Raw genomic sequence first — 27,487 nt, 5'->3', positions numbered from 1 at the left:
ACGTTTCAGTTGGAGCTTGTGTGCAATTGACAAAAATAAATGCACTCCTTTGATTGAATCCCCTTGTTTGTAGAAATGGTTGTCTTGGAGATTAACACATAGTGGGAGTACATTTACATTACATTTAAGTCATTTAGCAGACGCTCTTATCCAGAGCGACTTACAAATTGGTGCGTTCACCTTAAGACATCCAGTGGAACAGCCACTTTACAATAGTGCATCTAAATATTTTAAGGGGGGTGAGAAGGATTACTTTATCCTATCCTAGGTATTCCTGAAAGAGGTGGGGTTTCAGGTGTCTCCGGAAGGTGGTGATTGACTCCGCTGTCCTGGCGTCGTGAGGGAGTTTGTTCCACCATTGGGGGGCCAGAGCAGCGAACAGTTTTGACTGGGCTGCGCGGGAACTGTACTTCCTCAGTGGTAGGGAGGCGAGCAGGCCAGAGGTGGATGAACGCAGTGCCCTTGTTTGGGTGTAGGGCCTGATCAGAGCCTGGAGGTACTGAGGTGCCGTTCCCCTCACAGCTCCGTAGGCAAGCACCATGGTCTTGTAGCGGATGCGAGCTTCAACTGGAAGCCAGTGGAGAGAGCGGAGGAGCGGGGTGACGTGAGAGAACTTGGGAAGGTTGAACACCAGACGGGCTGCGGCGTTCTGGATGAGTTGTAGGGGTTTAATGGCACAGGCAGGGAGCCCAGCCAACAGCGAGTTGCAGTAATCCAGACGGGAGATGACAAGTGCCTGGATTAGGACCTGCGCTGCTTCCTGTGTGAGGCAGGGTCATACTCTGCGGATGTTGTAGAGCATGAACCTACAAGAACGGGCCACCGCCTTGATGTTAGTTGAGAACGACAGGGTGTTGTCCAGGATCACGCCAAGGTTCTTAGCGCTCTGGGAGGAGGACACAATGGAGTTGTCAACCGTGATGGCGAGATCATGGAATGGGCAGTCCTTCCCCGGGAGGAAGAGCAGCTCCGTCTTGCCGAGGTTCAGCTTGAGGTGGTGATCCGTCATCCACACTGATATGTCTGCCAGACATGCAGAGATGCGATTCGCCACCTGGTCATCAGAAGGGGAAAGGAGAAGATTAATTGTGTGTCATCTGCATAGCAATGATAGGAGAGACCATGTGAGGTTATGACAGAGCCAAGTGACTTGGTGTATAGCGAGAATAGGAGAGGGCCTAGAACAGAGCCCTGGGGACGCCAGTGGTGAGAGCGCGTGGTGAGGAGACAGATTCTCGCCACGCCACCTGGTAGGAGCGACCTGTCAGGTAGGACGCAATCCGTGGGCCGCGCCGGAGATGCCCAACTCGGAGAGGGTGGAGAGGAGGATCTGATGGTTCACAGTATCGAAGGCAGCCGATAGGTCTAGAAGGATGAGAGCAGAGGAGAGAGAGTTAGCTTTAGCAGTGCGGAGGGCCTCCGTGATACAGAGAAGAGCAGTCTCAGTTGAATGACTAGTCTTGAAACCTGACTGATTTGGATCAAGAAGGTCATTCTGAGAGAGATAGCGGGAGAGCTGGCCAAGGACGGCACGTTCAAGAGTTTTGGAGAGAAAAGAAAGAAGGGATACTGGTCTGTAGTTGTTGACATCGGAGGGATCGAGTGTAGGTTTTTTCAGAAGGGGGTGCAACTCTCGCTCTCTTGAAGACAGAAGGGACGTAGCCAGCGGTCAGGGATGAGTTGATGAGCGAGGTGAGGTAAGGGAGAAGGTCTCCGGAAATGGTCTGGAGAAGAGAGGAGGGAATAGGGTCAAGCGGGCAGGTTGTTGGGCGGCCGGCCGTCACAAGACGCGAGATTTCATCTGGAGAGAGAGGGGAGAAAGAGGTCAGAGCACAGGGTAGGGCAGTGTGAGCAGAACCAGCGGTGTTGTTTGACTTAGCAAACGAGGATCGGATGTCGTCGACCTTCTTTTCAAAATGGTTGACGAAGTCATCTGCAGAGAGGGAGGAGGGGGGAGGGGGAGGAGGATTCAGGAGGGAGGAGAAGGTGGCAAAGAGCTTCCTAGGGTTAGAGGCAGATGCTTGGAATTTAGAGTGGTAGAAAGTGGCTTTAGCAGCAGAGACAGAAGAGGAAAATGTAGAGAGGAGGGAGTGAAAGGATGCCAGGTCCGCAGGAGGCGAGTTTTCCTCCATTTCCGCTCGGCTGCCCGGAGCCCTGTTCTGTGAGCTCGCAATGAGTCGTCGAGCCAAGGAGCAGGAGGGGAGGACCGAGCCGGCCTGGAGGATAGGGGACATAGAGAATCAAGGGATGCAGAAAGGGAGGAGAGGAGGGTTGAGGAGGCAGAATCAGGAGATAGGTTGGAGAAGGTTTGAGCAGAGGGAAGAGATGATAGGATGGAAGAGGAGAGAGTAGCGGGGGAGAGAGAGCGAAGATTGGGACGGCGCGATACCATCCGAGTAGGGGCAGTGTGGGAAGTGTTGGATGAGAGCAAGAGGGAAAAGGATACAAGGTAGTGGTCGGAGACTTGGAGGGGAGTTGCAGTGAGGTTAGTGGAAGAACAGCATCTAGTAAAGATGAGGTCGAGCGTATTGCCTGCCTTGTGAGTAGAGGGGGAAGGTGAGAGGGTGAGGTCAAAAGAGGAGAGGAGTGGAAAGAAGGAGGCAGAGAGGAATGAGTCAAAGGTAGACGTGGGGAGGTTAAAGTCGCCCAGAACTGTGAGAGGTGAGCCGTCCTCAGGAAAGGAGCTTATCAAGGCATCAAGCTCATTGATGAACTCTCCGAGGGAACCTGGAGGGCGATAAATGATAAGGATGTTAAGCTTGAAAGGGCTGGTAACTGTGACAGCATGGAATTCAAAGGAGGCGATAGACAGATGGGTAAGGGGAGAAAGAGAGAATGACCACTTGGGAGAGATGAGGATCCCGGTGCCACCACCCCGCTGACCAGAAGCTCTCGGCTCTCGGGGTGTGCGAGAACACGTGGGCGGACGAAGAGAGAGCAGTAGGAGTAGCAGTGTTATCTGTGGTGATCCATGTTTCCGTCAGTGCCAAGAAGTCGAGGGACTGGAGGGAGGCATAGGCTGAGATGAACGGACTGGAGGGAGGCATAGGCTGAGATGAACTCTGCCTTGTTGGCCGCAGATCGGCAGTTCCAGAGGCTACCGGAGACCTGGAACTCCACGTGGGTCGTGCGCGCTGGGACCACCAGATTAGAGTGGCCGCGGAGCGTTTGTATGGTCTGTGCAGAGAGGAGAGAACAGGGATAGACAGACACATAGTTGACAGGCTACAGAAGAGTAGAGTAGAGCACTTCTCAAAACTATAAAAACAAAATGTATTCTGCTATATAATGTAATATTTATATATACTGTAATATTTTTGCATTAAGAAAAAGTACTTAATATATTTACAGTAATGGTGGAATGATAGTGCCTCACAATATTTTTCCACCCCCAAAATGATTGGGCCCAGACAAAATTGCATTCGAATAGTGCAGCCTTATTGGCCAAGCGCGTATAATAATGAAAAGACAAAAGTGTATTATCCCTTTATAATATCTTAATGATTATCCCCTTTTCCCCTTTGTTTAACCTTGTGGAATGTTGAAAGGTCATTGACTGATTGTTCCACAGTGACCCCTCTGACAACTTCCCCTGGGGGCTATTCATTACGTCGATTCTGTTGCAAAACTACCAGAATTTGTTCTATAGAAACTTGTTTTAATTTGCAACTGTTTGGACTAATAAATACACCACTGGGGTTCATTATGCCGATTGTTTTGCTAAATGTTTCGCCTGTTGCAAAATGTTTCGTTTGTTGCTAAATGTTTCGTTTGTTGCAAAACGTTTGGTCTGTTGCAAAACGATTTGCAACAGTTAACGCCAAATGCTGTTGAGTTCCGTTTTGTTCTTAAACGGAAGTTGTAGTTCAGTTGTGTCTCGCCCCCCAAAAATAAAATATAAAATAAGTGGCTGGAAGAAGTTCACTCCACTTTAAGGCATGGTATAATTGATCATTTATATATGTGCAGATTGGAAAGGCAAACTTTAGAAACCATAACATTTAAATGAACTAGAACTTCCGTTGAGGAACCCAACAGCGTTTATGTCACGCTGAAGAGCGGTTGGAGTTAACGGTTTCTGTTGCAAAACGTTTTTCAACAGTCGAAACATTTAACAACAGAATCGTGGTAATGAATACACCCCTGATTTGGTTTGTGCGGTTGACACCGCCACGTTGATTGGTCGGCAGATTTCACGTGTAGAAAGAAATGTGTCAGTCAAGTTAATAACAGGAAACTAGACACTCAGCTGAAGATAGAGGGCAATCGATAACAAAACGGCCTGCTATCGCCTCGCCTACACAGGTGTCATCATCAGCTGTGTCGATGGATACTCAGGAATAGCAATTTTCCAACCAGAGGCATTTTGATATTTATTTTGTTTAGAGATAAAATATCGAGAAAGGCCTGTTTCAGGTAGCACGCAAGCTAGTTAGCTAACTAAAGCTAGCTTGCATTTACCTTCACATAGTTAGCTGCTAGCTAGCTAATTGCTGATGGAGTTTGTTAGCAATTAGCAAGCTTGCTAACGTTAGCTGCGGACAGAGCCTGTTGGCTATATAATGTAACGTTAGCTATTTAGCCAAAGAAGCCTTTATCCACCTTTCGGATTCTGTCGAGTTGTAAACGTAATGTTAGCTGGCCAGCTAAGTAGTTAGCTAGCTAGTTAGGTAATTGAACTGTAATGAATTTACATGCTCGCTGCTTTCTTGCATTTGGTATCTAGCTTACCAACCCAGCTAGCTAGGTTTGAGATATTGTTTACATGGAACACCGGAAACTTGCTTGCTTTGCGATGCAAATCTGATGGCTCGAGCAACATAGACTAGCTAGGTTCATAGAATGACGTCAATGCCCAGACCTTTACATGGACATAGGAGGCTAACAACAGCAAGGGAATGTTTTTTTTTTTCATCTCTAAGGTCCACTATCCAATGTCAATATTTGGGTGCCGTCTCTCCCTAAATATGGTAAATGCGTTTGAATGAAGATCCAGCTGCGAGGAACACAAAGCCTGTTCTCTTGTCGGTGTTGAGGAGATGTCATTGACAGCAGCATGCATTTTGCTGGCAGGAGCAGCACCGATGCCCCCATGTCTAGCGCCGCCTCCATCGGTTCCTCTTTTCGTTTCTTGCCCGTCATCTGCTTGGGAATCGCCGCAGCATTACTTTTTCAGTTTGGATATGGGGGGCTCACCATAACGTCATTTTTTCTGAAGCTTTTTATTTATATCTCCTTTGCATTGTTCTGCTTCTTGTTGGGAAGCTTTGGTCTCCTCGTTAAAAAGGGTCCTCCTAAAATCAGCCGATTTGAAACTTCAAAGAGACAGTCTGCTTACCTGTTGGACTTGTTTAACAAATTAATGGTAAGAATCCTGAATAGTTTTTATTTATGTTCATGTCATGGGCCTTTTCATTGTTCTCCATGTCATCCTTGTTATGGCCACTGAGTTGTGTGTCAGAGTGAGACATTTTAAATTCAATATGGTAGACCTCTATAGGCATTCATTATTGTGCTCTTCAGTCCTGCGTGAGGACACATTATCATGTTGTGTTATAGCCTATAGCTTCAACAGTCTGTCAGACCTTTGAAGCATAGGCCGTGTTTATCTCAGTCTTGTATCTCCTGCATGACACTGTGTGGGTGTTATGTTTAGAAATATCCTTGTTGCTCAATACTACCTCAATCACTTCCCTGTCTGGGTTGGACATCACTGCCCATTCAACTATTCCATTATTTATGAATTTTTGTTTGAGGTTGTTAGATTATGTCCTTTGTCAATGGTCTTGTTTGTATGCACGCAATGGGCTGAGAGAGTGTTATTGACCTTCGGCTGGGACTCCATCCTTTGTACTTGTGTTGTGTTATGTTTGCAGGGAAGGTTCACCGTGCCACTTTTGGAGTCTGCGCAGACAAGAAGAGTGGTGGTATCACACAATGTGGACAAGGCCCTTAAAGAAGGTTAGTGTTTGGTGGTTAAAATCCCAAATATAATGCTGCAGAACCATCATTTGTGTGTAGTCGGCAGTCCTAGAATAGGCCTTCCTCTTCTCAGGAAGAGCTTGTGAGATCAGCAGCTTCCTTTCACTTGGTGTAAGAAACACGGGCAAGATTTCAATTGCATACTCCTCGATCCTTGTCTCCTTCTCAACCCATTGGATGAGAAAGCCAGAGGTCCCTCCCCTCTGACCTTCTCCAATGGGTTTTAAGGAAACGAGGAGCGAGGACGCAAGGAGTATGTAGTTGAGATCACTACATTGTCATTCATTAAGCACCACATCTGCTCACACCCCAAACAACATTTCTCATTTACATTTTACAAGGTGAAGATAGCCTTTCAAATAACTTTCCCTACTGGCAAACAAAAGCTATCCCCTGGTAATGAGATCACAATTACATGTGTATTACTGTATTTAACAAGCTGCTGTGTGTTACTGCATGGATGGTTAATTACAAGCCCCTTATTGAAGGTAGCATTAACCCTAATGACTGGCACTTATTATACCCACCAGGCAGAAACCAATCAGAAATGGTATTATTGAAATGTTGATTACAGAAAGGAACAACGAAGGAAGTTTGACCCAACCTCCCCCACCTTGTTCAGCCTATGTTGGATAGGATTACTGAATCTGTTGAAGCAGTGTGATAGAGGGTCTCACATGATTGGAGGGGAAGAAAGGCCCAGTGTTCCCTTTATAGTGCACTTTTGACCAGGGTCCATGGAGGAGAGCATGGTGGCCCTTGTCAAAAGTAGTGCACTGTAAAGGGAACATGGTGCCATTTGGGACAGGGACGGAGATGTTTGCTGTCCTCCCTGGCCCTGTGTTTAACCAACATGCTTTTTACTTTACACACCACTCCTTTCATTCATACAGCAGGAGATTGTTCTCCGGCAATTTAGATTTATCAATCCAATCGTTTCTTGCAGCTGTTAGCCTCACTTGAGGATTGAACCGCTTACTTCATGGCTGGAATTTGGTAGTGATATATTGTCATGTATTTGCAGCAAGTCATGCAGAAAGGCATTACTGTCTTGTCTACCCCCTCTGGTATTGTGATAAAAATGTTATATCAGATCTGTATATACTGACATGATGGCCTGGTCCCCGCCCTAACAATAGGAGTTGTTGTCCCAAAGGCGGGAAGACAGGCGGTCTGATTATTGTGGACAGATTTTGACCGGAGTGAACTTTCTCGCTTCGCCTCTTCCAGTATATACAGATCTCAAGACGTCAGCAAGGAGTTGCTTGAGCACAATGAGCCAAGTAAAGCCAATTGTGCACCTCCCTATGGAACTCCTGGTCACTGCCGGTTGTGACACTGGGATTGAACCCCAGGCTGCAGTGATGCTGTGCCTTAGGCCGCTGCGCCATTCGGGAGGCCCCGCCTCTTCCTTTCTGATAATTTCTGAGCAAAGCCATAGCAAGGTCCATGCTGTCCATGCTGCCCTCTGACCTATCACATGTTTGGTAAATATGGGTCATTGAGGAGGATCTCACTAGTGTTAATGCAAATGAATTGCCAAGGTGGTTGGCAGGTCACCCCATCACTGGCATTACCATCATGTGGTTCTTATGTAGGGATTGAGTGAAGCCATCCAGGAGATATAAACTGATCTTCTTCACTGACTATGTTACTGTTTTCAACAAGAGCTCAACCAACCTCCCATGTCTCTCCACACTAAGGGAGTTTACGTTATTCACAATATCCTGTAGAGGGTTCACTGTGGAGTCGGGCACTGTCAGTCTGAAGCCAAGCAAATTGAAGGCCTTTCGTTTTTGGGATATGTCTGACTAGGCTAATAGCGCCTTACTCTACCTGGGTTTGTGCTCCATACAGTGCTGTCTGGCTCGCTATAGAAGCACAGAAATGTAGCTGCAGTCAGACCTTGGCATGCTTTGGGTTTAGTGTCTTGAGACAAGTCCTTCCGTACAGTATATTCTCATTGATATGGAGGAGTTTCTGTATCATGACAGGCAGTGGCGCACTCTGTATGGAGTGGCTGCAGGCTCCAGTAGTTTGGGTGTGTTTGTGTAAATCCCCTGACTGAAGAACATCTATTACCTGGCAGCCAGCATTGGTACTATGCTGCGGTCCTCCCAGAAGAAGGGTCTTTACTGTCTGTTTCTACGGTCGGTCTGTATGGCTACTGCCTTAAGCTGATGTCACAGAGAGAGTACCACTGAAGAAGTACATCTCCCCAACCAGGAGAGTAAACTGTAGCCTAGATGGCTAGGATACAACTGGCTTAATTAAGGAGCAATCAGAAAGGGTATAGGGTTGGCTTAGGCACCATAGAGGTTAGCCTGTTGGACCAGATGGGTGATATAGCAAGCAAATCCACTGTCTGGGAGAACCCAGTGTTTAATTTAGGTCCTTTCAGGCCCCCTACAAGCTTTAATGTTGAATACAATTTGAATCTACTCTCACGGTTGTCTGTGGGGTTGGTCCTTATGATGCTCTGCGTTTTAGATGATATATCCACAAGAAAGTATTATTAAGCCAACTTTTCAACATGTTGCTAGTGGATTAAGGTTTCTGTCACCCGAAGCATTCGCACAGCCATGACCTCGGCTAGTGTGCATGACCTCGGCTAGTGTGCATGCATCACTATTTACATGGTTGTGCGTATGCTTCAGGTGCTAGAAATTAGAGGTAGACCAATTTTAATTGGCTTGGCCGATTTCAAGTTTTCATAACAATCGGTAATCTGCATTTTTGGATGCCGATTACATTGCAGTCCACGAGGAGACTGCGTGGCAGGTTGACCACCTGTTACGCGAGTGCAGCAAGGAGCTAAGGTAAGTTGCTAGTTAGCATTAAAGTTATCTTATAAAAAACAATCAATCTTCACATAATCACTAGGTAACTACATATGGTGGTTGATATTACTAGTTTATCTAGCTTGTCCTGCGTTGCATATAATCGATGCGGTGCCTGTTAATTAATCATCGAATCACAGCCTACTTCACCAAACGGGTGATGATTTAACAAGCGCATTAGCGAAAAAAGCACTGCCGTTTCACAAATGTACCTAACCATAAACATCAATGCCTTTCTTAAAATCAATACACAAGTATATATTTTTAAACCTGCATATTTAGTTAATATTGCCTATTAACATTCATTTATTTTAACTAGGGAAATTGTGTCACTTATCTTGTGTTCTGTGCAAGCAGTTTGGGCCGCCTGGCTCGTTGCGAACTGTGTGAAGACCATTTCTTCCTAACAAAGACCTTAATTAATTTGCCAGAATAGTACATAATTTTGACATAACATTGAAAGTTGTGCAATGTAACATCAATATTTTGACTTAGGTATGCCACCTGTTAGATAAAATACAGAACGGTTCCATATTTCACTGAAAGAATAAACGTTTTGTTTTCGAAATGATAGTTTCAGGATTCGACCATATTAATGACCTACGGCTCGTATTTCTGTGTGTTATTATCTTATAATTAAGTATGATTTGATAGAGCAGTCTTGACTGAGCGGTGGTAGGCAGCAGCAGGCTCATAAGCATTCATTCAAACGGCACTTTCCTGCATTTGCCAGCAGCTCGTCGCTGTGCTTCAAGCATTGCGCTGTGTAGGACTTCAAGCCTATCAACTCCCGAGATTAGGCTGGCAATACCATAGTGCCTATAAGAACATCCAATAGTCAAAGGTATATGAAATACAAATGGTATAGATAAATAGTCCTATAATTCCTATAATAACTACAACCTAAAACTTCTTAACTGGGAATATTGAAGACTCATGTTAAAATAATATATATATTATATATATAAATAAATAATAACGACAACTACAACAATACTGAATGAACACTTATTTTAACTTAATACATAAATAAAATATCGATTTACTCTCAAATAAATAATGAAAATGTTCAATTTGGTTTAAATAATTAAAAAACAGTGTTGGAGTGTAATATATATAATCTCGTCCGATTTTAATCGAAAACTGCTTTTTTTGGTCCTCCAATAATCGGTTGACCTCTACTAGAATTGTGAACCCACTACCAACGTGTTGGTTTAACCAGAGGAGCCGGTAGAGTAATGTTTAATAGAATTACATTTGACATTACGGCTTGGCGAGGCTCTGAAAGGACCACATCCAAATGAGCACACAGCAATGTTTCCAATCGTACCTAGTAAGCATTAGCTAGCTATTAGTGGCTGATGTACTAGGCTAGGATTGAGTAAGAAAAGGTGGGGCTGATGGTCCAACATGACCCAGTCTTAATGTAAACCTACACTGTGAAATAAAGACGGATTGTGGCTGAACAGAGAATTCAGAGTTTTGCTACCCTTTAGCAGCAGAGATGTCTATTGATGCTTCTGCTGAAATTTACCCTGTATTTTGCCAAGCAGTGTACCAACCACGTCTTGTTCTGTGTCTCCAGTGTTTGACTACAGCTACAGGGACTATGTCCTGTCGTGGTATGTGCCGCTGAGCCGCGACGAGGGACAGCTCTACCAGATGCTGTCGGAGGACTTCTGGGAGATGGCCAAGCAGCTGCGGGGCCGCCTGGCAGACGTCGACATGGTCAACGTGGTCTGCAATGACACCGTCAAGACCCTCCATGCACACTTCTGTGACCTCAAGACGGCCAATACCAGGTACAGGAGGGTGTGGGAGGAGGAGGAGATCTGTTTGTGCTGTCTTGCCAGCTCATGCTGGTTTGACAACCATAGGAGTTAGGACAACACAAACCGATCGGGGAGCAGGCAGCAGCCTAGAGGAGAGGTTCAGGGGCCCTAACATGGGCCTCTCTGGTCTGTTGAGAATATAGAGGTGGTCATCATCACTCTGTAATACTCGGCATTACCCAGCTTCCCCCTTTTCTCAGGAAAGGAGAGCAGCCTTGCTTATTTTAGTCTGTGGCCATGGAGCAAAGCTCGGGACAGGGTTCTTACTCAAACTTGTGCTACTGTACTGGAGAGGATGCTTTTTCACTGTCTGACTGTTTTAGCTGTTTGGGTAACCCCTTTGGAAATTGGATATTGTCACGAACCGTCTCGAAATCCGTAACTAACAGGGAGACAACGTGGAGATTAGGAATAACAAATATATTTATTAACTGAAGTAACGTAAATACAATTAACAAAGCTGTGTGTCGTCAGTAATCAGTAGCGTAAGTGAGTGGTTGCGTGCATTAATGTGATAATGAGGGGTGTTGAAAGGTGCCAAAGCAAACAAACAAAACGGCCACAAAAATGCCACAACCAAAATCCAACAGTGTGTCTGCATGGAGTCTCCTCATGGGCCCAGGTGTCCCGTGTCGCTGACGACCTTCCCAGCTCCCTCCGCCTACATCATAATAAGGAAAACGAGCAAAGAGAAAGAATCCGGAAGACAGAGTGGGAGGGTCGTCACTATGGATTGGGCCAGATGTAAAGAACAACTATAGAACAACTATAAAAAGCATATGCATGACCATGGTAGCAATTGAAAGAGATCACTTTGGAGATTATAGGGAAATTATCAGGACACAGCCGTTCACATGTCACAAGACTTTAAACAAACATGACACTAATTTTATGTGAATTTTACATTTACTGTACTTTTCACAGCATTTGTCAATACAATCTGAAAGTACTTTTTGGAGTAGGTGCAAGATGAGAAAAAAACGATGACAAGGGTTTGAGTGTGAGGTCTAACTGGTGTATCCAAGTTGCCACACACCTCTTCAAACTGAACAGTTCCTAAGGCATTTCAATGAGCTTTTATCACTCAAAGAAAGCTCTTTCCTTATCAGGTGCTTTTTTTAAGCTCTACACGCTTTGCCGTTGATAAACAGAAGCAAGCGCACGTGTAGTTCTTTATTTGGAACACAGCCCTGCGTCCCCACCGTCACACAATTACTGTTGATTCTGTCAGTCAAAACCCATGCACCCCTGTGAAGCAGAGAACGTGACCTCTGGCGTCATGTATAGCATGTTACTTTACAGCCACTGTGTTCCAATTTTGACAAAATCAGCCATTTTCAACTGTAAGGGATGACGGGCTGTGAGCGGAATGAGCTACTGGTCAGTGTTTATGATGCTGTAAAGTCTCTGTTCCATTTGCCCTGGACATGTAGAAGTGGAGCTCACTCATAGGAAAGCAAGGACAGACGGGGAAATGGGGAAAGTATTCAGACCCCTAGACTTTTTCCACGTTTTGTTACGTTACAGCCTTATTCTAAGATGGATTGAATAAAAAAATGTTTTAATGTCCTCCTCAATCTACACACAATATCCCATAATGACAGTGATAACAGGTTGTTTGAATGTTTTTGAAAATGTATTACAAATATAAAACATACCTTATTTACATAAGTATTCAGGCCCTTTGCTATGAGACTTGAAATTGAGCTCAGGGGCATCCTGTTTCCATGAATCATCCTTGAGATGTTTCTACAACTTGATTAACGTCCACCTGTGGTAAATTTGAATTGATTGGACATGATTTGGAAAGGCACACAACTGTCTGTATAAGGTCCCACAGTTGACAGTGCACGTCAGAGCAAAAATCAAGCCATGAGGTCGGTTGGAATTGTTCGTAGACCCCCGAGACAGTATTGTGTCGAGGCACAGATCTGGGGAAGAGTACAAAACAATTTCTTCGGCATTGAAGATCCCCACGAACACAGTGGCCTCCATCATTCTTAAATGGAAGAAGTTTGGAACCACCAAGACTCTTCCTAGAGCTGGCCGCCCAGGCAAACTGGGTTATCAGGGAGGTGCCCAGGCAAACTGGGCTATCAGGGAGGTGACCAAGAACCTGATGGCCACTCTGACAGAGCTCCGGAGTTCCTCTGTGGAGATGGGAGAACCTTCCAGAAGGACAACCATCTCTGCAGAACTACACCAATCAGGCCTTTATGGTAGACTGGCCAGACGGAAGCAACTCCTCAGTAAAAGGCACATGACAGCCTGCTTGGAGTTTGCCAAAAGGCACCTAAAGGACTCTGACTGTGAGAAACAAGATTCTCTGGTCTGATGGAACCAAGATTGAACTCTTTGGCCTGAATGCCAAGTATCTCCTCTGGAAGAAACCTGGCACCATCCTTAAGGTGAAGCGTGGTGGCAGCATCATGCTGTAGGGATGTTTTTCAGTGGCAGGAACTGGGAGACTAGTCAGGATCAAGGGAAAGATGAACAGAACACAGTATAGAGAGATCCTTGATGAAAATCTGCTCCAGAGCTCTCAGGACCTCAGACTGGGGCGAAGGTTCACCTTCCAACAGGACAACGACCCGAAGCACGTAGCCAAGACAACGCAGGAGTGGCTTCGGAACAAGTCTCTGAATGTCCTTGAGTGGCCCAGCCAGAGCCTGGAATTTAACCGGATCCAACTGTAGGAAGAGTCTGTAGAGACCAGAAAATAGCTATGCTGCGACACTCCCCATCCAACCTGACAGAGCTTGAGAGGAACTGCAGAGAAGAATGGGAGAAACTCACAAAATACAGGTGTGCCAAGCTTGTAGCATCATACTCAAGTAATTGATGGCAAAGGTGCTTCATCAAAGTACTGAGTAAATGGTCTGAATTCTTATGTAAATGTGATATTTCATATGATTTTTTTGCTTTGTCATTATGGAGTATTGTGTGTAGATTACAGCTGTAACATAACAAAATGTGGAAAGAGTCAAGGGGTCTGAATACTTTCAGGATGCCCTGTACTGTCTGAGCAGTGGAAGTCAGAAAAAAACTGTTAAAGAAATTAAACAATTCCTAAATGTGTTCATTAATCAATTCAATTTAAATCACTCGTATGTTTCTAAGAATTTGTAAGATCCTTATTTGCATAAAATGGACAGAGTCCAGGCTACCAAGATAAGCCAATAGCATTTATTCTCGAGAGCGCTGGTCATAATACAATGTACATTAGTTTATATATCACATATGACGTCATAGGTTTTAAAATGTCCCTCCTCTCCGACCAGGACAAAGCAGCTTCAAAAGTTCATTCCAACTCACTAGCGCACATACGTGACACACTATCTGGATTAACTCCTGAAGTCTCACCATAGTTTATTACCACTTAGCAGACAGTTCCAGTCCCCCCCAGATATGGAAAACCTGGAGGGGCTCTCGCTGTCTTATTTTTTTTTCGCCACAGAGTTATAGCTGAGTCGGTTCAAACAGGTTAAGGATCCTCTTTGCTTACTTTAGACACACACACACACATTCCTCTCTTCCCCCTCCAACCTAGTTGGAGCTGTGTTTTATTATTTTTAATTACTCCTTGTTCATGCTACATAACCTCTAATCCCTAATGGTTACGTTTCTGGGTAGAATTATTTAATTTATCTTAAACCTTGATAAAATATCTTAACAAAAACACAATTTTAAATGTATTCATTATGCCTTTTTAAAAGTCACTCACTGTGTGACTGTCTGTTAGTTAATTTAGCTCCCATAATGCATAGTGTTACTTAAAATATAGTGAAGCAACCAATTAAGATATTTTCTATAAGCAATCCATTAGATACATTTTAACAGTAGGCCAGTTCCAAACAGTCAACATTGAAGCAGGAACTCTGCTCTCAGCTATGTAACCGGTTGAAATTTACAGCAAATGTCACTATTTTGAAAGACTTTGAGCAGGTAGGACCTCACAGTGAGCAAGCTGCTTCCCTTGGTTTCTGTACTGTGTGTGTCTCTGGCTCTGCACCTCACATTGACTTTGAAAGAAGGAAGAAAGAGGTCCTCATCCATCAACTGAAAGTTTTATTGGATGCTTCCCAAATGCCATTTGGGATGCATCCATTGTGTGATCTTCCTGTGCTAGATTAATATGGTGCATTTATAGGGTATAATAATGTGGTATAATAACGTATTTTGTATGTTGCCAATGCCACATTTTCTCTGTTCAGACAGAGCTACTCTAGCAGTCTGTAATGTCAGAGGTCCCTCTTGAACTTTAAATGAGGCTTTTCAGAAGTTCAGCCAGTCAGTCCTTCTCTCCCAAAGACTTCCAGCTGGAGATGCTGCTCATTATTTAGCACAGTAGATGCATTTCTTTCCCAGCTTGTTTCAGATGCAATCGACCAGAAATGCTGAGATACATCTGCCCCCTCAGAGTTCCCTGCCCCAGAGTTCCCCCCCCCCCCCCCCAGAGCTCCAATGACATTGTTCTATGATGGGTTTGTCACTTGTCTTTTTTTAAGACTGCAGCTTTATTCACACAAAGATGATGCTCACTTTGACAAACCCATCCTAGTGAATGGATAGTCTTCAGTAGGGGTGAGTGTGTTTTGTTCAAAGCACACGTCTGTATGTAGGCTTTCCAGTAAATGCACACTTCCTCTGTCATGCCTGTTATCATGGCTCAGAAGCCACGATGTCATGTCTGGTGTCATGCCTCATTAAAATGAAAGAGCTGTGACTGCAGTATGGATCAGTATCAGTTATATGCTCTCTCCAGCCCCTCTGTACAGAGATCTGTCATGAGGACAGATTGCCCTCTAAAGCTGAATACCAAATATCTGATGGCTGGCCAGCCTTTATCCTGCCTGGAGTCCAATTGAGGGTAAAAAACTAAGCGCTACAGTTAATTCCATTGATTTGACTTTAAGTTTATCAGCAGTAATCAGCTTACACAAAGATACTGGCATTGCCTGTGCAGTAAGGAAACGCTCCTCTGTAGTGTGCAGAACAAAAAAGTAAATGTAGGAGACAGCAGGGTGTGCTCTGTGATGAGCCCCACCCTTCTCTCACTCTCTAACCCCCTCTCTCCCAGGCAGGAGGAGTTGCCCAAGCCCTTCCCCCTGCACCAGTGTCTGCAGAGCCCTGAGGAGGAGCTACGGTTCCTGCGCTGCTGTGCCCGCCTGCTCATGCTGTGCCTGCTGCCCACACGAGACGCCCGCTCCTACAGCCTGCGCGTGGTTCTAGTGGAGGTTATCACCACCAAAGGTACACAGACAGCCAGGGACACACCGTCCTCCCTCTCTAAAGCTTATTCATTATTCATTCAACACAGGGACTGATTCACAATGCGTCCCAAATTGCACCCTATACCCTTTATTGTGCACTACTTTTGACCAAGGCCCAAAACCTATGGGAAATTGTCCCAAATGGCACCCTTAATCAGTGAATTGGAAATCTGTTTCATGTAACAATGGCATGATGAGCAATGATGTGGGCTGGATGATGTGCCAGAGCTCCAACTGAATGACTTGTCTGCTACTGTATTTATGTTGTTAGGAGGAGGGGAAATGCTCTCGCATGCTTCTCGCTGTACTAACCAAAAAACAACATTGAACAACCAGATACTGGTATTAAAATATTAATGACTATGGACTGTCTCTGAAGACGTTATGTGACGCGAAAATCAAAAGGCAACACCAATCAGAAAAGGGCTGTGTATTTTACTTCCTTGTGAACTGACTTGCTGTGCCATCACAGATGTGGTTTTATGAATAGCAGTGAAGGCTGCCTGACTGCAGACCAAGGAGGCAGAGCTAAATGGGCTGTCAAGAAGGTGTGGGGGCGAGTTGTTTATCTTGCAGGCACAGATGGATGACAAAAATATACTTCTAGACCTCTAATTATTTCTTCATTACCACCGTTACTTAGCAACATCCCTCCTTTAAGGTACTGAACATGTTAGATTTGCACAGTTTTTTTTTGTTTACCCCCACTCTCCTGTCATGGTGTTGGTGAGGTTTTAAGAGCATCCAAAATGCTCAACGTTACTGCTCGACATTAGTGCTGCTCGACATTAGTCAGATGTGTTATCAGATTTCAATGTTATTGTTTATGTTATCAGTTTTTTGGGGGCATTTGTTCTTTTTTGTAATTTGTTTATTTTATTTGATCTCACAACAAAGTAATGCGATTAGAGGATAGATTTGATTTCTTGAACAATGGGACGTTGTATTCTAACTGAGCTCAACCTGAGGCCAGGCTCTAGTACTTCTATGGGTTTCCATGGAGGACTGACTGGGTGGAGAGAGGTGTGCCTCCCAAATGGCACCCTATTTCCAATGTAGTGCACTACTTTTGAACAGTGCATAGGGCATTGTTCAAAAGTAGTGCACTCTGTAGGAAATAGGGTGCCATTTGGGACACACCCAGAGAGGGTGAAGTCTGGGGAAATTAACTGACCGCTGCCCTCTGTACCAAGGCTGGGGGGGCTGCCTGGAGTGGCCAATCTCTGATTCCATTTGCCAGAGATTATCTCTGAAATCACCATTAGAAAGCCATTCCACTAGCTATGTGTGAGAAATCTGATAGTTTGATTTGCAGCACAGTGCTCGGAAATGTTTGCAGTCACACATAAAGCATATCAGATCTTTCAGTGTTTGGCTGAAAACCCTGTAAACTGAAATGGAATAGAATCCTCTAAGCCACACACTAAAATGTTCCCAACACACATCAGCAAAGCTTTCATCTAGTGCACACCATCTAGCTTGGTGCAGATGATGCCTGTTCTCAGTATTAATACCCATCAGAAGCAAGCAAAAGCAGAGGGATGTCTGCAGCTCTCTCAGATCTCAATATTAGTGCCTTGAAGGAAATATGTGGGGGAGGGTGTCGCAGCAAGAGTGGAGGATGAGGGGAGTGGTTCCTGTTCCATAGACCCCCTCCCGTGGTGCTGTAGCCATCCAACCAGCTGTCAGAATGATGAAACCCCTGAGGAAGGTGCCTCAAATGGCACCCTATTCTCCACATCAGGATTTCCCCAACTCGGTCCCGGGGACCCCATGTTTTGGTTTCTGCCCTAGTGCTACACAGCTGATCCAAATAATCAAAGCTTAATTATGAGTTGATTATTTGAATCAGCTGTTTAGTGCTAGGGCAGAAACCAAAATGTGCGCACAGGGGGGGCTCCAGGACCGAGTTTGGGAAACCCTGCTCTACAAAGTGCACTCCTTTATGGGCCCTGTTCAAAACCAATGCATTATATAGTGAGAAGGGAGCCATTTTGGACATAGCCCTGGCCTACTGCCTGCCAGTCTCAGCCTTTACCAGTTCAGCTGTTTATGGCTTCTTGTGTAAGCATGTATGAGTCACCCCTTCCCTTATAAAACATTTATCTCCTCCATAAAAATGAAATATGAAGAGGCCCAGTAAGATAGCCAGTGACATCTGAAGGCAGTCCAGACATGCCATTGTAATAAAGGTAATCCAGGATAGTGTGTGGTTGAGGAAGAGAGGAGGCTTTTACATTCAAAGATGGCTCTTTAGTTTGTGCTTGTCAGAGGATGTCACTTTACAACATTAGCTAGTGTGTGTGTGTCTAAATGATTAAGCTGGAGCATGCCACACTATAAGCCTGTTTTCTACTGTGTGTGTGTGCAGTGCTGAAGCCGCTGGTGGAGGTGCTGAGTGACCCAGACTTCCTGAACCTCATGCTGCTGTCTCAGCTGGAGCACCGCGAGCAGCTCAACGAGCACCACAAGAAGGCCTATACCTACGCCCCGTCCTACGAGGAGTTCATCAAGCTCATCAGCTCCTCCTCAGACATCGACTTCCTCAAACAGCTCAGGTACAGACAGAGCAGCCCAACCCTCCTCCTACTAGTGCTTCTGAGTGTGGGTCGTATGTGTGTCGATGTCCTGACTGACACAGAAGATCTCCAGTTTTCTCATTAGCCATGCCGACACGTACACCTCAACCACACTGTCTCGTGTCACCCCGACTTGCGTGCGTCATCATACCAACACGTCACACCGTCTCTCCCCTTTAGTGCTGAGAGATTAGTGCATTTTGAAGCCCGTCGGGTTTTGGTTCGGTTTATTTATAAATGATCAATTTAAATGTTTTAAACGAATACATGCATTATGTGGGTTCAATGCTGTAACAGCACAAAACAAGATGGTAGTGTGTGACTGCGCTTTACTATCACTTATTAGGCTCTAACCATCATTTATTCACATTACTTTAATAAAATATTTCAGTTGTATGTTATTTTATTCCAAGTCATCTCATCTCATCTCATCTCATCTCTGCTCAGGCAGTATTAGCCAGACAGCCTTTTATCTCAGTGCTCCCAAAAGAGTCATCAATAGAGTCATCCTGGCTAATGAAAACACTATTTTAGTAGTACTTCATAGTAGATAAGTCATACTTTTTAAAACTGCTAAATAACAACTATCAATCAATTAGATGTATTGTCGGGTAGAGATGCCTAACAACCGCTCTCTATCTGTCTGGTGTATCCATCTTTCTTCCTCTCTGTCTGCCGCCCCCACAAGCATGTTTGCCCAGCAAGAACCAATGAGAACAGGCAGCTGTAGGCTCAATGGATTCTGGTCATTGTAGTTAATTACCATGTTTTCTGCTCTTAAGTCACACTGAGTGACAAACCTGTGTGTTTGTGAGCCTCTGTATACCTGCTTCTCTGTGTCCCTAAGCATAGAGAGCTCTCCTGTCTGACAGCCTCATTTGTGATTCCCTCTCCCCTTGTCACAGCCCTGTGTTTATCATTGACATACAGCGCAGCTTTTCATGAAATGACACTAGGACCAAAACAATCCCTGGCTGCAGCCTCTGATCAGGGTGCTTTACCACCTCTTGGTGTTGGGCCGTGCTGTGTTCAGCTCTCCTGCAGGCTGCAGTCATTACTCCCTCCAGCGCCACACTCTTATGAGCCATGCCAACCAGACGAAGATTCTTGTAGGATCTAAACACTGTTTGTTAGTGAATAAAGGTACGAGGTGGAGCTTGTGAGTGTGCAGGTTCTATTTTATTAAGTCAGCCTGTCGCCCTAACACCGCGACGCTGGCTGGGTCAGCCTGTCGCCCTAACACCGCGACGCTGGCTGGGTCAGCCTGTCGCCCTAACACCGCGACGCTGGCTGGGTCAGCCTGTCGCCCTAACACCGCGACGCTGGCTGGGTCATAAGGGATCATAGCTTTCACCTGGTCCATCTCATGGACAGAGCAGATTTTCCTAAGTTTGGCGTCACTTAGAAATGTCCTTGTTTTTTAAAGAAAAGCACTTTTGTCCATTTAAAATGACATCAAATTGATCAGAAATACAGTGTAGACATTGTTAATGTTGTAAATGACTATTGTAGCTGGAAACGGCTGATTTTTAATGGAATATCTACATAGGCGTACAGAGGCCCATTATCAGCAACCATCACTCCTGTGTTCCAATGGCACGTTGTGTTAGCTAATCCAAGTTTAGCATTTTAAAAGGCTAATTGATCATTAGAAAACCCTTTTGCAATTTTGTTAGCACAGCTGAAAACTGTTCTGATTTAAAGAAGCAATAAAACTGTCCTTTAGACTAGTTGAGTATCTGGAGCATCAGCGTTTGTGGGTTCGATTACAGGCTCAAAATGGCCAGAAACAAAAAAGAAAATCTGAAACTCGTCAGTCTATTCTTGTTCTGAGAAATGAAGGCTATTCCATGCGAGAACCTGAAGATCTGGTGCAACGCTGTGTAGTACTCCCTTCACAAAAAATTCTAACTGGCTCTAACCAGAATAGAAAGAGGAGTAGGAGGCTCCGGTGCACAACTGAGCAAGAGGACAAGTACATTAGTGTCTAGTTTGAGAAACCGACGCCTCACAAGTCCTCAACTGGCAGCTTCATTAAATAAAACCCGCAAAACACCAGTCTCAAAGTCAACAGTGAAGAGGCGACTCCGGGATGCTGGCCTTCTAGACAGAGTTGCAAAGAAAAAGCCATATAAAAAGAAAAGATTAAGATGGGTAGAAGAACACGCACACTGAACAAAGGAACTCTGTCCTGCTTGATTTTTGCTCTGACGTGTACTGTCAACTATGGGACTTTATATAGACAGGTGTGTGCCTTTCTACAGGTTGACTCCAAGTTGTAGATGCATCTTAAGGATGATCAATGGAAACAGGATGCACCTCGGCTCAATTTCAAGTCTCAAAGCAAAGGGTTTGAATACCTACGTAAATAAGGTATTTTAGTTTTTTTAAAATAATTTACAAAAATGTCTGAACCTGTTTTCGCTTTGTCATTATGGGGTATTGTGTGTAGATTGAGGATATATATTTTTAATAAATTTTAGAATAAGGTGTACTGTAACTTTTTCCACATTTTGTTAATAGATCTGAAGAGCTTCCGAAGTGTGTGTGCGGACACACACCGGTTAAATAATTATTTTTAAGCCTTGAGACAATTTGAGAGCTTATTGTATGTGTGCCATTCAGAGGGTGAATGGGCCAGACAAAATATTTAAGTGCCTTTTGAACAGAGTATGGTAGAAGGTGCCAGGCGCACTTGTTTGTCAAGAACTGCAACGCTGCTGAGTTTTTCACACTCGCACACGGGAAACTTATCAAGAATGGTCCACCACCCAAATGACATCCAGCCAACTTTACACATCTGTGGGAAGCGTTGGAGTCAACATGAGCCAGCATCCCTGTGGAACTCTTTCGACACCTTGTAGAGTCCATGCCCTGACGAATTCAGGCTGTTCTGAGGGCAAAGGGGGTGCAACTCAATATTAGGAAGGTGTTCCTAAGGTTTTTTACACTCCGTGTACCTTCAGAAAGTATTCATGCCCCTGGACTTATTCCAGATTTTTGTTACAGCCTGAATTCAAATTTTATTAATGCACTTCTCACCCATTTACACATAATACCCCATAATGACAAACGGTAAGTATTCACACCCCTTTGCTATGACACTTCAAATTGAGCTCAGGTGCACCTAGTACATTTTTAAAATCATCCTTGAAATGTCACTACAACTTGATTGGAGTCCATCTGTGAACAATTCAATTATTTGGAGGTGATTTAGAAACACACCTGTCTATATAAGGTCCCACAGTTGACAGTGTATGTCAGAGCAGAAACTATACCATGCAGTCCAAGAAACTCTCTGTAGTTCTGAGAGAATTGTCATAAGGCATATATGTGGGGAAGGCTTTAAAATAATTTGTAAAGTGTTGAACGTTTCCAAGAGCATGGTGGTCTCCATTTGGGAGATTGAAAAAAAAATCTGGAACTACCTAAACTCTGACCAAACTGAGCAATAAGACCTTGGTCAGGGAGGTGACCAATGACCACTCTGACAGAACTGCAGAGTTCCTTGGCTGAGATAGGAGAACCTGCCAGAAGGACAACAGTCTCCACAGCACTGCACGTGACCGCTGCTCCCCAGCTAACTTAATAGAGCTTGAGAAAATATGCAATGAAGAATGGGGGAAAATCCACATGTGCAAAGCTTATACATACATACATACCCGAGACCGTGCAAAGCTTATACATACATACATACCCGAGACCGTGCAAAGCTTATACATGCATACATACCCGAGACCACTCAAAGCTTATACAGACATACCCGAGACCACTCAAAGCTTATACAGACATACCCGAGACCACTCAAAGCTTATACAGACATACCCGAGACCACTCAAAGCTTATACAGACATACCCGAGACCACTCAAAGCTTATACAGACATATCCGAGACCACTCAAAGCTTATACAGACATACCCGAGACCACTCAAAGCTTATACAGACATACCCGAGACCACTCAAAGCTTATACAGACATACATACCCAAGACAACTCAAAGCTTATACAGACATACCTGAGACCACTCAAAGCTTATACAGACATACATACCCAAGACAACTCTAAGCTTATACAGACATACCCAAGACCACTCAAAGCTTATACAGACATACCCAAGACCACTCGAAGCTTATACAGACATGCATACCCAAGACAACTCAAAGCTTATACAGACATACATACCCAAGACCACTCAAAGCTTATACAGACATACCCAAGACCACTCTAAGCTTATACAGACATACATACCCAAGACCACTCTAAGCTTATACAGACATACCCAAGACCACTCGAAGCTGTAATCACCACCAAAGGTATTCTACAAAGTATTGACTCGGGTGTGAATACTTATGCAAATTATTTTTGTATTTCATTTGAATTAAGTTTGCAAACATTTCTAAACATGTTTTTACTTCTTCATAATGGGGTATTGTGTGTAGATAAATGAGAAGAAAAATCTATTGAATCCATTTTGAATTCAGGCTATAATACAGGATGTGGAATAAGTCAAGGGGTATAAATACTTTCTGAAGGCACTGTGCATGCAGCTGGTGTTCAGCCTGCCTTGTGCCTGATGTATTCGTCCCAAATGGCACCCTGTTCCCTATAGTGCGCTACTTTTGACCAGAGCCCTATGGTAGTGAACTCTATAGGGATGAGGGTGCCATTTGGGATGCAGCCATTGAATGCCCTGTAGTTACTAGTGTATGATAAATCAGCAAAGCATCTTATAATACCGGATCCATCACAACTGTGGATCAGTCCAATCTTTCTGTATGGCACTCTCAAAGGCAATGATTTCATACGCTTTAATCGTTAACTAGTCATGTTCTCCACATCGATCACAAGGTATAAACCCTTTATTTTTTTCGTTGCTAATTTGAAACTATATTGATCCAACTGTAAACCATTTTTTTCTTAAGCCCTCTGAGCCTTGGCAATGTTCTCTTGTATTAAGCAGCTGGCTAAAATGTTGCAAGGACAGCCTGCTACATTATCTAAGGATGACTCATGTATCTACTGTTGGTAGTCTGTTTACCAGAGGTGTCTGATCCGATTCTCAGTTACGGAAATCATTTAGGCTAAAGTGTTTGTTCTCTTGCCGTGTCCAACAGTTTAAACCAGTGGATTTACTTTTTAGGCATTTAACAGAGGCTCTTTATCAGAGTCGACTTACAGGAGCAATTAGGGTGAAGTGCGTTGCATTAGGGCACATCGACAGATTTCTCTCCTAGTCGACTCAGGGACTCGAACCAGCGACCTTTTTGTTACTGGCCCAACGCTCTTAACTGCTAGGCTACCTGCTGGATATAAGGCTTTTCACTTGTGCGATAATTGCAGTATGCAGACAGCTAAATGAGCTAGTTTAGCATGGTAGATGTAAGCATATTTAAGCCCACTGATGACGTGGAGCTCTAGCTTAAATTACACCGAACCTGCCCTGTCCGTATATCTTACTGCTGGGTTTCCATGGGAACTGAGCTTCAGTAAGACGACATGTACTGTAGCAGAGCGCTTTATCAGGGAATCAAGAACAGGGTTTTTATCAATGTAACGGGGGTTTTATATCACTGTAACAGGTCTCTAAAACGGGGGTTTATCACTGTAACAGGTTTCTAAAATGAGGGTTTTATATCACTAATGGGTTTTTTATATCAATGAAACAGGTCTCTGTAACGGGGTTTTATATCACTGTAACAGGTTTCTAAAACAGGGGGTGTTTATCAGTATAACAGGTCTCTAAAATGTTTGTTTTTTTAATCACAAGCAGGTTTTTTTTAAATATCACAAACGGGGGTTTTATATCACTAACGGGGGATTTATATCACTTGAAACAGGTCTCTAAAACGGGGGATTTATATCACTTGAAACAGGTCTCTAAAACGGGGGTTTTATATCACTTTTTTTGTGATATAAATCTCAACTTCTTTTGGTTCTGTTTTATACCACTATAATGCTCCAGGGCTAATTTAGTTAGCATTTTGGCATGTTTTTATAGAATTGGAAAATAAAAGTTATAAAGCTAACATCCCTTCACTACAACATGTCTCTAAAACAGGGGTGTTTATATCACTCTAATGCACAGCAAATACTTCAATTGTTTAAGCATATATTCCAGAACAGTGAATATTGACAAAACATTGCTCTTAAATGGGTCAGGGGTTAGCCAACATGTACTCAAAACAGACATATTTTCAAGTTCAATGCAAACATTTATAAAATGTTAAATGATTAATTTAAATCAGCCTATTCCCTATATAGTGCACTACTTTTGACCAGAGACATGGGCCCTGGTTAAATGTAGTTTACTATATAGGGAATAGTGTTCCATTTGGGACACACAGTGTTCCCATACAGGCAGTGGTTGTTGATGCCTTCACTATTTTGTTCTGTATTATGTCAATACCCCGTAATGACAAATCAAGAATGGGTTTTTAGACATTTTAGCTAATGTATTAAGCGATTACAGCCTTTAGTCCTCTTGGGTATGACACTACAAACTTGGCACACCTGTATTTGGGGAGTTTCTCCCATTCTCTGCAGATCCTCTCAAGCTCTGTCAGGTTGGATGGGGTGTGTTGCTGCACAGCTATTTTCAGGTCGGGTTCAAGTCCGGGACTGGCTGGGTCACTCAAGAACGCCCCAGTCTGAGGTCCTGAGTGCTCTGGAGCAGGTTTTCATCAAGGTTCTCTCTGTACTTTGCTCCGTTCATCTTTCCCTCGATCCTGACTTGTCTCCCAGTCCCTGCTGCTGAAAAACATCCCCACAGCATGATGCTGCCACCACCATGCTTCACCGTAGAGGTGGTGCCAGCTTTCTTCCACCACCATGCTTCACCGTAGGGGTGGTGCCAGCTTTCTTCCACCACCATGCTTCACCGTAGGGGTGGTGCCAGCTTTCATCCACCACCATGCTTCACCGTAGGGGTGGTGCCAGCTTTCTTCCACCACCATGCTTCACCGTAGGGGTGGTGCCAGCTTTCTTCCAGACGTGACGCTTCCCATGGAAGGTTCTCCTATTTCCACAGAGAAATTCTAGAGCTCTGTCAGAGTGTCCACTGGGTTCTTGGTCACCTCCCTGACCAAGGCCCTTCTCCCCCAATTGCTCAGTTTAGCTGGGCTGCCAGCTCTAGGTGGAATCTTGGTGGTTCCAAACTTCTTCCAGTTAAGAATGATGGAGGCCACGGTATTCTTGGGGACCTTCAATGCTGCAGAAGGCTTTTGGTTCCCTTCCCCAGATTTATGCCTTGACACAATCCTGTCTCCGAGCTCTACGGACAATTTCTTCGATCTCATGGCTTGGTTTTTGCTCTGTTATGCAATATCATCTGTGGAACCTTTATATAGTCAGATGTGTGCCTTTCCAAATCATGTCCAATCCATTTGAATTTACCACAGGTTGTAGAAACAGATGAAGGATGATCAATAGAAACAGGTTGCACCTGAGCTCAATTTTGAGTCTCATAGCAAAGGGAATGATGTAAATAGGGTATTTCTAAAAACCTGTTTTTGCTTTGTCTTTATGGGGTATTGTGCTCAGATTGATGAGAAATGTTTTATTTAATCAGTTTTAGAATAAGGCTGTAACGTAACAAAATGTGGATAAAGTCCAGGGGTCTGAATACTTTCCGAATGCACTGTATGTATGAAGCACTGTATGTCTAATGCTCTATGTAATGTTAGTGATGTGTTGCATGTGTCTTAAGATGACTTGCTGTATGACGCAAATATTATTTCCTGATGGATACGATGGTTATCATCCCAATCATATCTACCCATAGCCAAGGTCACATGTCCTTGAACTACCATCAGCATTACTTGTAGTTGACTGCATGCAATGAGGTAATTGCATGCAAACCAGTCTGTCTGTGAGAGTGCCAGAGGGAGGCCCTGCCATTTATGGTGCCCTGCCAGCTATTGCATTTATTTGACGTCTCTGGTCATTTGAGGCGAGGCATGGTACGAGGCAGTGAGAACGCAAAATGATTGCAATTGGTGTCATCTCCACTTGCTTGGAGTCATTGTTTCATTGACACTTTTTAATGGCTTATTTCACCTGTAATTGGGATGTGAAATTCAAACTAAATGTTCTCTGCACCACCATGGCTTTCCTACCTTCTGATACTTAACCATAAATGACATGCGTCTAACTATTTTGGCGGGTGGCTCTTTGGGCAGGCCTACAGGATGACGTCCTGTTTTCAATTATACTAATGGTATGTTAGTCCAGCTGAAACAACTCCTTTTTGTTCTTCCTGTCTCTTCTCCCTTCCTATCTTCTTCCTCTCGCTCCTTCTGTAGGTACCAGATCGTGGTGGAGATCATTCAGGCCACCACAATCAGCAGCCTCCCCCAGCTGAAGAAACAGAAAGGTAGGCCATGAACAACAACTCCACTGTCTCTAGTGAACAACCTTTAGCTACAGGCTGTGCTCTTGACGCTTTGTGAATACGGTCTAGAGTAGGAGTGCTGATCTAGGATCAGGTCCCCCCCTGTCCATGTAATCTTATTTAATGTGAACTAAAAAGGAAAACTGATTCTAGATCAGCACTCTTACTCTCAGATGCTTTATGCGTACGGGTCCAGGTCTACAACAGCTCTGACGTCAATGGAGTTTGATGTTGCATCTATGACTAAGAGCTATGATTGACAGCTGGGCAGTTACCAAGGTGTCGGCACAGTGATTACCCAGAGAAATTAACCGGAAATTTCCTATGAGGCGAAGGGTCTTTATGAGCCAGTGAATGCATTAAAATGTTTCTCTCTCAGCAAGCTGCAACACTTTAATATTTTCTCTTTCTCAGCGAGCTGCGATGGGCAGTGGACTGGAAACTGACAGGCTGGAAGCTAAATGTCATTCACTGATCTCGCACACAGCAGAAAGGAGAGGCTACAGTTGTCAGTCTTCACCTTTTCTCAGATGAATTGAGCGATATGATTCAGAGAAAGAGGGGGGATGATTTGTATGTGATGAATGAGGAA

The 27,487-nt window shown here is 44.2% G+C and overlaps 1 protein-coding gene across 1 annotated transcript in view; it reads left to right on the top strand.

Moving 5' to 3' along the window:
• Nucleotides 1-4,216: 4,216 nt before the first annotated feature.
• The window catches only part of snx25 (sorting nexin 25), a 55,802-nt gene continuing 32,531 nt past the window's right edge, over nucleotides 4,217-27,487 (top strand). Inside the window, exons 1-6 of the mRNA XM_029659412.2 lie at nucleotides 4,217-5,365; nucleotides 5,877-5,961; nucleotides 10,408-10,624; nucleotides 15,735-15,907; nucleotides 18,299-18,485; nucleotides 26,807-26,877. Of these exons, the coding sequence (XP_029515272.1) occupies nucleotides 5,057-5,365; nucleotides 5,877-5,961; nucleotides 10,408-10,624; nucleotides 15,735-15,907; nucleotides 18,299-18,485; nucleotides 26,807-26,877 (1,042 nt within the window). The 5' untranslated portion in view covers nucleotides 4,217-5,056. The remainder of the gene's footprint in view (nucleotides 5,366-5,876; nucleotides 5,962-10,407; nucleotides 10,625-15,734; nucleotides 15,908-18,298; nucleotides 18,486-26,806; nucleotides 26,878-27,487) is intronic.

The sequence above is a fragment of the Oncorhynchus nerka genome, linkage group LG5 (assembly GCF_034236695.1).
Source record: "Oncorhynchus nerka isolate Pitt River linkage group LG5, Oner_Uvic_2.0, whole genome shotgun sequence".
Lineage (NCBI taxonomy): Eukaryota > Metazoa > Chordata > Actinopteri > Salmoniformes > Salmonidae > Oncorhynchus > Oncorhynchus nerka.
Note: the sequence above shows the minus strand (reverse complement) of the source record. Positions and strands in the feature narration are given on the sequence as shown.